At 48.2% G+C, this 11,279-nt stretch overlaps 1 protein-coding gene across 3 annotated transcripts; it reads right to left on the bottom strand.

Moving 5' to 3' along the window:
- Positions 1-1,086: 1,086 nt before the first annotated feature.
- On the bottom strand, positions 1,087-11,136 carry GSTZ1 (glutathione S-transferase zeta 1). Of its 3 annotated transcripts, none has more exons than XM_075712772.1 (9): positions 11,116-11,136; positions 7,475-7,526; positions 6,400-6,467; positions 5,482-5,562; positions 4,876-5,001; positions 4,283-4,358; positions 3,375-3,427; positions 2,049-2,098; positions 1,087-1,397 (listed from the first exon to the last, which is right to left on the bottom strand). In XM_075712772.1, the coding sequence occupies exons 1-9, from the start codon at positions 11,134-11,136 to the stop codon at positions 1,271-1,273; spliced, it is 654 nt and encodes a 217-aa protein (XP_075568887.1). In that variant the 3' UTR covers positions 1,087-1,270. The 3 variants fall into 3 exon arrangements, with proteins under 3 accessions (XP_075568887.1, XP_009478415.1, XP_009478416.1); XM_009480140.2 differs by lacking the exon at positions 11,116-11,136 and adding an exon at positions 8,071-8,085; XM_009480141.2 differs by lacking the exon at positions 11,116-11,136 and adding an exon at positions 8,071-8,085 and having other exon boundaries at positions 6,400-6,423; positions 7,479-7,526.
- Between the last annotated feature and the right edge of the window lie 143 nt (positions 11,137-11,279).

Here is an 11,279-nt window from a genome sequence, read left to right as displayed (position 1 = left end):
GTCCAAGCAATGTGGCAGTCCAAATATCTATATGTAGGTGAATGCTACCTTGGCACAAGAGATCACGGCTTTGTAAAGTCTTTCTGAAGGCCGTGGGTGTTGCCCTCTTAGGGTAGCTGATATACAGCATCAGACTGACAGAAATTCCCTCCCATATCCCTGGCTTGGTACCTGGGCTTGGGTGCCAAAACTAACTGATTCTGTGACTCTCTGATTCTGAGCTGAGCCTGCATAGGAACACAGTCACAGGTTTCTGGGTTTCCCTTCTTGCCCTACAGGTTTCGGGGCTGGAATTCCCAGGGTGCTTTCAGCTCTGAAGGTGACTCAGGCGTTGGGTTTCATTTGGGATGAGTGAAATGGGATTTACACCTGCCACTCGGAAGGTTCTCACAGTGAAAGTACAGACATTCTAGTTTGGAGGGAATCTGGGGTGGGATTCCACTGGGCAATAGTCTGCAGCCAAGGACTAGGAAAATACCTAGAACAGTGTCTGAGATGGGAAGAGGAAGAGAACACTGTAACTTTCAGTGTATGGGAGTGAGCTGGTTGTGTCTTGTTGACTATGGCACAACCACCTAGCTTTGCTCTAGACAGACCTTTATTATAAATTCCACAAGACTGCTGCTAGACATAAGCAAGAGGTACAAATCAGCTGTCTCAGGTAGTAATTCTCTTGTCTCTGCAAGGGGTGGTAGAGTTGCTGACTGTTGGCTCTTGCAAGACCTGCAGGACCCAAGAAGGGTTGGAATTAAGCTGTCTTCTGTCAGAGACTAGCTCTTACTGTTTATATCCATGGCACTGATGATTATGCCATAGCTCTAAGGCAGGTGCAAGGACAAGCAGGCCTGCTAGGTTAGTAGCACGCTGCGTACACTGGTTCCCTGACGTACTTTCTGTGGATGGTAGAAAGAAGCCCCTGTAGGGAGTCCAGAATTGTCTCAATGCCCCACAGTTGCTTGTGACCACGTTCCCCAACCCAAAGCCATACAAAGGGGACTTCTGATAATTATGGATGCTTCCGCTTTAATCTGCTTCATGGAGATATATCAGATAGAAAAAACATAATCAGAAGTAGCAGCAAGCTTTTCAGCACAGGCGTAGCTCCTGTTAAGTCATCTAGGCTACTTCCAGGTCCTCTGTCCTTCTTCCCACCCAGATGAAAGTGAGACAATGGTACTAGGGCTTCCTGCTGGCACTGAAGTCCTACTCAAGCTGTAGCTGTTGTCCTTTTTGACATGCCAGCTTACTTAATTTAATGAGTAGAAGGGCTTCAAGCTCGCAGCTCTGCAGGAGTATCTGGCTGCCGGGATGGGTGGCTTACTTTGAATGCCTCTAACTCCAGGAGAGCTTTGTTGATTCTGCTTATTGTGGGATATGGACCCATGTCCACTTCGAATCTGCAGAAGGAAAAGAATTTGTGAGGTACTATGAGTCGGAGAGCCAGTGCAGAAGGGCAGAGCGGCAGAGCAGTGTGCTGTGCCTGCCCAGTATGGGAGAATCTCACAGGCTGGGAGGCTGGGGTACATTTGCATTAAGAGAAAAGGTTCATCCTTGTAGGTTTAAAAAGAAATGCTAGAGGAAAGGTTAGTTAGTTCTTCCATCTTCACTAGGCTTTTACATAGCGTGCAGCACAGGGTAAGAAGGCACTATGCCTTTCCTGGGAATCATGCAGATGCTACTTGCACAGATTTAAGGCTTTCAACAAATGTAGTCAGATTAATCTTTTCCTCCTGTGTGCAGTGTAAATATAGGGCAAACAGGGAGAGAGGACGTGGAGTGTGGGCAACCTTAGCTTTTCTAAGGACATAGATCAGATTTCCTCCAGGGGCCTGTGAGAAGAGAGCACAGCTCCTTATTTCCAAGAGCTTCCAAAAGAGACAGTATTTATGACATAGGAAAATTCATGCAGAGAAGAATCCATAAATGGATAGGGCAGGCAGGAGGGATGCTTGCTTAACAGGCACAAGGAGCAGCAGAAGGTAAGCTCTGACAGCCCAAAACAAGGAGTGGGTGCTCTTGAAGAGCGCCTCAAGCTTAGCCTTAATTACCTTTCAGCATTGGCAACTTGAGGCACCAAGCACAGATCAGCCATGGAAACCTGCAAATGTAGCAGAAAAAACGGGTCAGAATAACTCAGAGCCTGTCCCATCCGCTTCACTGTGGTGGCAGGCTTTGAGAGCAGGACAGAAATTATTTTATTGGCCAGTACAGAGGAGTTGTCACGACAATCTCATTCTTTAATCCAGCATTAGTAATATGACAATGGTATAAGGAAAGAAACTTCATAGCAGTCACTAGTAGAAGCCATCAGCCTTTAGGGAGCTTCACATTTACCAGCTGATCATGACGACCTCAAGGACACAGTGCTTCCATGCAGCTGCCTCTGAGCAAACAAGTCTGCTGGCAAAGTGCAGAGGGAGGTGATGGAGGGAGGGGGCAGTTTGCATGGCTGGGAAAAAATGAGTAAATTTTGCTTGTTTGCATTGCAGGAGTATCAAGCAGCTCCTGCCAATGTCAAGACCTGATATATGGTAGGGCCTTTGCACACAGGCTCAGGGACTCACAGTCTGAAAAGACGACTCAAGGACAGTACAGCTAGCTGCCTATCTGCACAGAGGCAGCTGCCTCCACCCCACTCCCCAGGCCACAAAGTCCTGGGTGCCTTTGAAAGCACACATTATTCTCCAGCATAAGATCTCATAACTAGCCTTTGCCCACCAAGGGCTCCAGTTCCATAAGGCTCCTACTAGATAATCCTCTGCATGACAGGATATTGCAGGAGCCTTCCTTTTTCCAGATACTCAGGCTTTTATGGGAAAGATTCAATGCCTGCCAAACAGGACTGCTAAATGGAAGAAGCCTGAGTGGCCTCTAGATTGGTAAGAGCCAGACCAGCTTGTATGTGAGCTCTCTGAATCTGTCCATGTTAAAATTGGACAAACAGGGCAGAAAAATACAATACAACTTGGTTAAAGGTTCCACAGAGCAGAACTAAGAACTGAACCTGCATTTCTTGAGCCAAGCTTTGCCCCTGTGACAGGACACTTTGAACTCCAAATCTCTTAAAGATGAAATATATATAATCTGTTTCCACATCCTCTAGTAGCAGCCAGATCCTAGATAGAGCTGCAGAGTCTGGCCATCAGCAGGTTATAGGCAGGGACAAGTAAAGATCTCCGTAACTATCTGCAATTCAGTAATGGCTTAAATATGATCCATGCAGCTGTTTTTCTTATGGTGAAGGCACCACATGTAACTCCAGGCACAGGATGGGGTTGTACTGTGTCTCCACAACTGATTTTCTTTCCTATTTTATAGAATATACTGGAGTTTTCAGTTCTCCAGTAGTACACAACACTCTCTCAGATACTTACTTCATCCCCCACGCAGTAGCGCCCAGCAGTGTGCTGCAGAATCTGCTCCAGCGCTGTCAAGAGAGGTGGTACACTGCAGTGAGGCATTGGAAACTCATTTGAAAGGGACATCAAAGACATTTTAGACTGGGAATTACGAACGAGAGCATTCTGACCTTGAGCTAGTATGAAAAAGGAGCAATTTGGGACAGAACCTAGAAGGAACAGAAATCTTACAACAGCATAGTTATGGGAGTCTTTAGGGTCCTTCAGCTTTTTGGGACCCAGGGTGATTTCAGCTGCTTCAGGCAGTGCTCCTGAAATACTAAGAGGATAATGTAGAGATATGTGAGTGGGGAGGGGGAACATGCAAAGGTTCAGTCAGTTTGTGTCTGTCCAGAAGTGAAGATGGGCCAGCACATGGGGGAAAGGGTGTTGAGGAAACAAAAAGCAGCCTGTTTCTCCCAGGGAGGTAAAGAAATGCTCTGCTACTTGCTAGATTCTGTGGGAATTTGCCATCAGATATCTTTTGTCTGATTACAAAAGCATAAAAATATAGATTGATAGAACTTTAAAGCAAAAGGCACTAGTTTAGGAGCAGCTGGGTGGAAAGAAGAAGTGCTGTCAGCCCTCATGCTTCAGGGTGAGTTAACTGCTGCGGTGTACAGGATGGCCCCAGGCTTCCCCTCTTCCGTGCGCAGCAGTGGAAGTGCCCTGTGGACAGCATCTTTCCTCTGAGACCCTGGAGAGCTACTGGTCCCAGACAAGGGACTGTGCAGGAAGAGCACTGTCTCTGCCAGCAGGGCAGGACCCCAGCGCACCAGCCTAGGGAGATCTGTTGTTCTGCTTGAAGAGGAAAGTAGGACCCCAGCACTGCAGCATTTTGAAGGGTCAGTTGAAGTGCTGATCATTTTGGATGTGGGACGCACCTTGAAAGCCAGATGAGATGCAGTTCTGAGCCCATTCCTTTTTTTTCTCCCCCATTTCTTTCAGGACACGCAGGTTCTGTGAAGGCAAGCAATCTCCGGGTTAGGTTGACTGGTGTTGGCTGGATCTTGCCCACTGCCTCATCCAGTGCAGGAGAGGGGAGATGAGGAGCTGCCAAGCGTGAACCCCCAACCTGACTTCAGCCTGCTGGCTTAGCCCAGACCTCACCCTCACCAAATCATGCACCCTGATGTATCTCTGTCCTGGGACTATCCTTCTGTAACAGCTGCCAGGGTATCCCTTTGCCTCTGCCCTTTGGGTTGCTCAATTGTCTTCTTCCTAAAACATCCTAGACCCAGCAGTGAAACCATATGGCTTCAGCTGTTTCTGGAAAGAACCCTGGGATGCTACAGGATTTTCTTTGTAGGAAATACTGTATTGTTGCCGTTGGCAGATCAGGCTGAGGCTAAGGAGAGATTGCATCCGCTAACACACAGTCTTAAGGTCTGCCACTCTATTGGCTGGCAACAATTTAAAGAGACTCCTGGAAACCCATCCTAGTTTTCTCATTTGCATGGATATGACAAGGGAATACCTGGAGTGGCTGAATGCCGGAGGCAATATGATCAGCGATCATTCTGACTTGGGCTCTCTTCTTCGGATCTTGGGGCAGGAGCCTGGGGTTAGGACGGGTGTCTTCTAGGTAATGAATTATAGCTAGCTGTAATGAACAAAGAGATAAGGGGAGGTTATTGGAGAGCCAAGGAAAAGTTCACATCCTGGACACCTGGGAAAGGGGAGCTGATCCAAGAGAATACAACAGCTTTTGAATGAAGTTTGTTACCAATGCGAGCAACAGAATATCCCCTTTGATGTCTCCTTGGGACCTTGCCCTTTAGCCCAGCTGTAATTTCAGGCAAGCCCTGGCACACTCCAGTCAGACTACAAACTGCTCAGTGAAAGGTGGAGTTACAAACCAAAGCTGAACTGAGCTTAAATCGAGCTTAAATCCTTGACAGCAGTTTCCCAGCAGAGGCTACATGCTACTTCTGCCCCCAAGTGTGACTGTTTATTGCAAATGCCATCTCTTTTCCAATGCACAGATGAGACCTCTGGGGGAAAAGATGGGGCAAAGCCATCCCCTCCAGACTGGGCAGCAGACTGGAGTGAATGGTTAACAGGGATGTGGCTGGTAACTCACCGACTGAGAAAGGGTGATGCCATCAATTTTCAAGGCTGGGACTTGCCGCATTGGATTCACTTCCTTGAATTCAGGAGAAAACTGTGGAAACAAACCTGAGATTACTGCAACAAGAAATTATTCTTCCTTGTTTTCTTCCCCTAGAACCCAGTTAGCAATTTTCTTTTTTTTAACCTGGCTTTTCCTTCTACCTCAGTATGAATATTTGCAGTAAGTTACGCTGTACTATTAGCCTACAGCAAGCTCTCACTGGGGCTCAGGAATCACTGTTTCCAGGGCCGGACTGCCTTACCTCTTGATAAACTGTCAATACAAAGCCCAGGATGAGTGGTACTGCATCAGTGTCACTGTTAGTGTTCTAGTTCTCCAACACCATCTTAGCCCATACTGGCACATCAAGCTGGTGGTACTACTAGGTGCACAACTCCTGCCTATGGTCCCCCAAATAAGTTCTCAGCAAAGATCTCATCTGGCAACCCACCCCTTCCTTTGGCAGGCCCTTTGCACTCCCTTGCTGTAACATTTAGCATCTTTTGGACACACACCCCCTGCCACACACGTACGTTCTGGTGCTAACTGAATGAGGTCAAGTCTGTGTTTAAATTGCAGTACAGCTTCTCTGAAGTCTGTGCACCAGATATGTTCAGTTATATCGTGCTAAGCAGGAGCAAAAGATCTTCAGCCTTATGAAATTCAGTCACACGTGTTTTAAGAGAGGAAAAAACCTTTAGTGTCCTGTAGTCATCTTCTCCCTGTCTTGCATGCCAGGGAATACTGGCTGAAAGCAGCTATTAAGTACAGAGAAGCGGTGAGGAATTCAGTGACTTTGCCTGTGAACTTTCTAGTGCTAATCCCAATTTTCCTAATGATACCCAAGTTCAGTACCCCTGGAGAGAGCAATGGTAGCTGTATCCTTACCTGCTGCCCCCCGTCATTCAGGAGGTTCACTGGCACCAGGTCATAGGAAATCCCTTTCAGAGCCAGTGCTAGGGAGAGCAGAGAGTACAGCTTCAGACAGGCACACTGAGACCATAGAATCGTTTAGGTTGGAAAAGACCTTTAAGATCATCCAGTCCAACCATTAACCTAACACTACCAAGTCCACCGCTAAACCAATTAAGGGTAGAGTAGCAATTTCGTGTTTTGGATGGATTTAAAACCGTTCTCCCACAAGGCTTCTCTTGGAAACAGGTTTGCTCCCGCGGCGCACGTGGAGCAGCGTTCCCCACCTACCGCTGCGGTATTAGTCTGCAAGGGGACACGCACACGGTGACCCCGCTGTGGGCTGGGTGCCCGGCCCTTCGCTGAGCCTTGGCAGCTATATTTAAATTCACTTTACCAGTTTCATTGGTAATGCACTCAGGGAAACGTTACCATCTCCATTTGAAAAAAGAATGTCTTTAAAAACCAAAAAAGACCGCATCCCTCAAGAAAGGTGGCCTAAGTCCACTGAGAAGATAGCACTCTGGCAAATGAAGGACCAAAGCACTAAAGATCAGTCCTGGCAAAAACACTGCATTTTTTCAAAATAAGCTTTGCCACTCTTTGCAGCACAGCCCCTCCTGATTTGGCTTATAGAGGGCAGGGGGCCCAGTGTTCACCTGCAAAACATTGCTTAAGACTGTCTCTGTACAAGTAGGGACCATTCCCAGCCCTGCTTAGCTCTCAAGACCTGGGCAGACCAGAATCTGAGGCAGTATAGATCATGTGGAAGAAAGACCCATCTGCATCATGATAGCTTTACAAAAGGAGTAATTCCCTCTAACTAGCTGCAGGCTGAGCGAAGCCCTCCCATCTGTTCCTCTCCATTCCCCCTGCTCCAGGTGAGCTGTGGTATGCCGGTCCCTCCCACTGGGGAGATGCCTCATTGTTCCAAGTTCATGTTTGCTGATCTCTCTCTCTCGCAATAAGTGACTGATTAATCGAGTTAGTGAAGGGGAGGATACTGCAATAACACCATGACAGTAAAAGAGAGATCAACACTGGATCTTACCGATTCTCACTCTCCAAGAGCAGGAACTTCGGAAATAGCCATAAAGTATCGGCTGAGGAGAGAAAGAAAGAAAAAGTGGTTATATGGTGGGAACACCAGAGTATTGTAAGGAGAACAATGCATGAACAGAAGGCATTTCAGGAACAGTAAGACAGGGGAAGAGCAACGTTTGGGGGAGAGAGCGCTCCTTTCCGAAAGTGACTCTTCCTGGTTTGGGTGTGCAGGTAGTATCAATGTCTTTCATGCTGGCCCTGTGAACATTTAGTTGTACCTGATGTTTCCAGCAATGCACAAGTGACCTTAAAATTATCCTCTACGAAGCTTCCCTCTTTGTCCCTATCAGATGTTGCTAACTTCTATCCCATCTTAGATCTTTGAAACAAATTCCCCACTGATTGTGCCAAGCACCTGCGCTAGGTATTTGCGGGGCATGAAACAGCTTTTCCAGCCACGCAGGGGAGGGCCAGGCCTCTTTCCAAACAAGAAGAGCTTCTGCTGTTTGAGATGAAGGCGAAGAGGGCAGACAGTTCATTTCTATCTGAGCTCTAGCACCGAGACAGCTTTCCCGCACGCTTCCACCCCGTCCAAGCTCTCACCTTTTCAGATGCCATGGTCAGTGTGTGCAATCCACTCCAGGAAATAAAAAACTCTTTGCTTTCCCTTTTAACTCAGCTGGGATGGGGGAAGGCTTCTCTCCTAAAGCCAATGAGAAAAGGACTATGCCCTCAAATCTGTGCCCAGGACACAAAAAACAGCCAGTCAGATTCAATCCTGAGCGACTGCAGTCAGCTACATCCACATCCCCGGTGTTGTGCTGCAGCCCCACTCCTGATATCAGAACCATTAACCAGCTTTGAGGTTGGAAGCACATTTAGGAACCATCCTTATTTCCCTAGCTTTTTGTCCAGAAATAAGTGAGATATCTAGAGAGCCTGTCAGGCTCTCAGCAGTTGCCAATGCAGAAATACAGCCCTGGGGAACAAAACAAGGAAACCGAAGCCACATGCAGAATTTCTATTTCACTAGGGAACTACTGCCAGCTCCCTGAACAGGGGCTGCCTTTGCAGGGAGGTCCCTTAGGGTCCTCCTGTAGCCCTCCTCCCGTCAGTACCAGCTGGTGCAGAAGGTTTTCTATGTTGCAGGCGCGGGCGAGGCCACTACTCTGCTCCCAGGCCAACTTTGTGCAAAATATGACGCTTGCTTTTTTGTGTTATGGTCTTTTCTTTCCACACAGGAAATTGGTACTCATGCATGTCTCTAAATAAACCTGTAATCATGTTTCTCCTTCCTTCCATAGATCCCATAGCATGCCAGGGATCTCTCTGTGTCACCACCGTCCCAAAATGCATAGAAATTATACTGAGACTGACAGCAAGGCAGAAAAAGGCAGGGATTTGCTCACTGACACACAATCTGTCAACAGAAAACCAGAGAGACCCCGAGGATCTCTGTGCTCCAGTCCTCTTTGTAAACTTGATGCTTCTCTTACAGTTTAGATTGGTTCAAATAACTTTAAATGAGGTATGCATTTGATTAAATTACTCTAGTCAAAGTTTACTGGAGAAATGGTTTATAAGTGAGGAGGGAAGCAATGGCAGTATTGGCAACACTTTCGCGGACAAAGTATTTACTGATTTGCTTAAATTCTCTGCTTCTGGAATCGGGGCACTGGAAATCTCAGCTATGCTTTTTTTCCAAATGCCTAGCTGCTGGATTGCAGGGAAAGAAACAGAAACTATGTCTTCAAAAGGGAAACATACAGCATTCATGACATACTATTTTTACTTGTTTTTCCTGGGGACCTTGCTGATGATTTTTTGGCTCAGAAATTCATGTCCTTCACCACACCTGTTTTGGACTCTGGCCTCTCAGCTGGCAGAGACATTTCTCCTGATCCTCTCCTTGTTGTTATTGCAGCCTGTGCTATCATTTGTAATAAATTATGCTAAGCTAATTGCTTTGCTCTATAATTTCAAGGCCATAGGGATTTCACCCAAAAGACACATGGAAAACAAGCCATCCCTCAGTTGGGAACTGTGTCTCCAGGGGCTGGGGCCTGGAGCAATCTCTTTAAGTTCATGCTGCTTTGCTCCCAGCAGCAGGGCAGATCACAGGCAAAACAATCAGCTAAGTAAAGACTAGAGACAGCAGGAGTGTTTTGTTCTCAGTGGACAGGTCCCAGAGTGACGTTATATCTAGTCTTCCTCGGAGGAAGAGCTGAGCACGGGCCAGGGAAGTAGTAGGGAAAAACTGCCTCCATTTACAACCCTGTGGGGTACAATCCCCATAAGCTGCAGGTTAGACCAGTTGGAGCTGGGAGGATGGCAGGAGGACAACATTTGCTTGATGTCTGCTGAGATTTCTGGTTTGGTTCTGTTTTCATTTCCAGCATCAGTGGTGCAGTGAGGAAAGTTTGGGCTTAAATCCCCATCCAGAGTAAAAAATCTGGGAAATGCATTTCACTGTTTAGGAAGATGGAAGAGACAGCTCAAACTTTGTGTGTTGAGCTCTCAAGTTTCCAAGCCTGCCCGCTTCAGTATGGTCTCCTCTGGATACCACCTCTTTCCAGGCTATTTCGGGATGCACTTGGAAAGGCAAAGTCTTTCACCTGATTCTTGAGACCCATCACTCCAAGCAGCCTGCACACACGAACTGACGCAGAGCAGCCACCAACATAGAATAATAGAATCATTCAGGTTGTCAAAGACCTTTAAGATCATCAAGTCCAATCATTAACCTAATACTACGAAGTCCACCACTAAACCAATTAAGAGTAGAGTAATAATTAATTTCATGTTTCCTGGCTTGGTGGCTGGATTATTTTTAATGAAAGTGAAACTAGAAATCACTAAGGTTGGAAAGGACCTCTATGATCATCAGTCCAATCATCAACCCAACACCATGATGCCTACTAAACCATGTCCCAACATGCCATGTCTACATGCTTTTTGAACACTTCCAGGGATGGTGACTCCACCACCTCTCTGGGCAGCCTGTTCCAATGCTTGACCACTGGTAAAGAAATTTCTCCTAATATCCAATCTAAACGTGGGACATGAGAGAGAAAACTGCTCCTTGGAGGCCTGCGTAAAGGAAACCTTAGTGTCTGAAAGGCACCGCTTGTATTCTGCTTGGTTAAAATGTAAAGGTGCAAGCAGAAGGAACAGGTTTGCTCCTGAACTCTCAGTACCTCTGCAGCAGGCGATGGTGTTAACAGCTCACGTGGATAAACCATCTTAAGTAACCACCACCACTGCTTTGAAAGGCATTAGTTTTATTTAGCATGGGGGCAAATTCCTTGCTCTCCACTGAGACACAGAGGTGGGTGCAGGCCGGGGCAGCGGAAATCTCTTTGAGAGACGCCGTGCACGGGGGTGCAGCCGTCCCGGTCACCACCACCCTGGTCTATCCGGCAAGGCCGGGGCACCCGAAGCCGACGGAGGCCGCGATCCCAGCCGGCTGCAGCGGCTGGGGCAAGGCCAAGCGGGGCAAGGCCAAGCGGGGCAAGGCCAAGCGGAGTCAGGCGCGGAGCCGCCGCCCCACGCCCCGCTCCCTCCGGCTCTGGCGCCGCCATCGCCCCCACTCCCCTCCCGCCCGGCGGGGACGCCCCGCAGGGCTAGCGCGGAGCCAGCACCGCGTACCTTGGCCGCGGCAGAGCTCATCCCGCGCCGCGACTCTCGGCGGGGGCTGCAGTGCCAGCCCCGTCCCGGCTTCGGGCCGCCGCAGGGCCCCCCCGCACCTCGGGCCCCGGCAGGACTACACCTCCCGGCCTGCCCCGCGCCCCCCGCCCGCCCCGGGCTCCGTC

Source organism: Pelecanus crispus, chromosome 6, assembly GCF_030463565.1.
Source record: "Pelecanus crispus isolate bPelCri1 chromosome 6, bPelCri1.pri, whole genome shotgun sequence".
Classification (NCBI taxonomy): domain Eukaryota; kingdom Metazoa; phylum Chordata; class Aves; order Pelecaniformes; family Pelecanidae; genus Pelecanus; species Pelecanus crispus.
This window is presented reverse-complemented; position numbering and strand designations above follow the sequence as displayed.

Excerpts from the sequence above, each read along its gene's own strand:
- GSTZ1 (XM_075712772.1), bottom strand. The coding sequence starts at position 11,136 with ATGAGCTCTGCCGCGGCCAAG. Across the intron at positions 4,359-4,875 it reads CCGGCATTCAGCCACTCCAG|AACCTGCGTGTCCTGAAAGA; the intron begins GTATTCCCTTGT and ends TTGCCTTCACAG. Across the intron at positions 2,099-3,374 it reads GCTACTGCGTGGGGGATGAA|GTTTCCATGGCTGATCTGTG; the intron begins GTAAGTATCTGA and ends CTACATTTGCAG.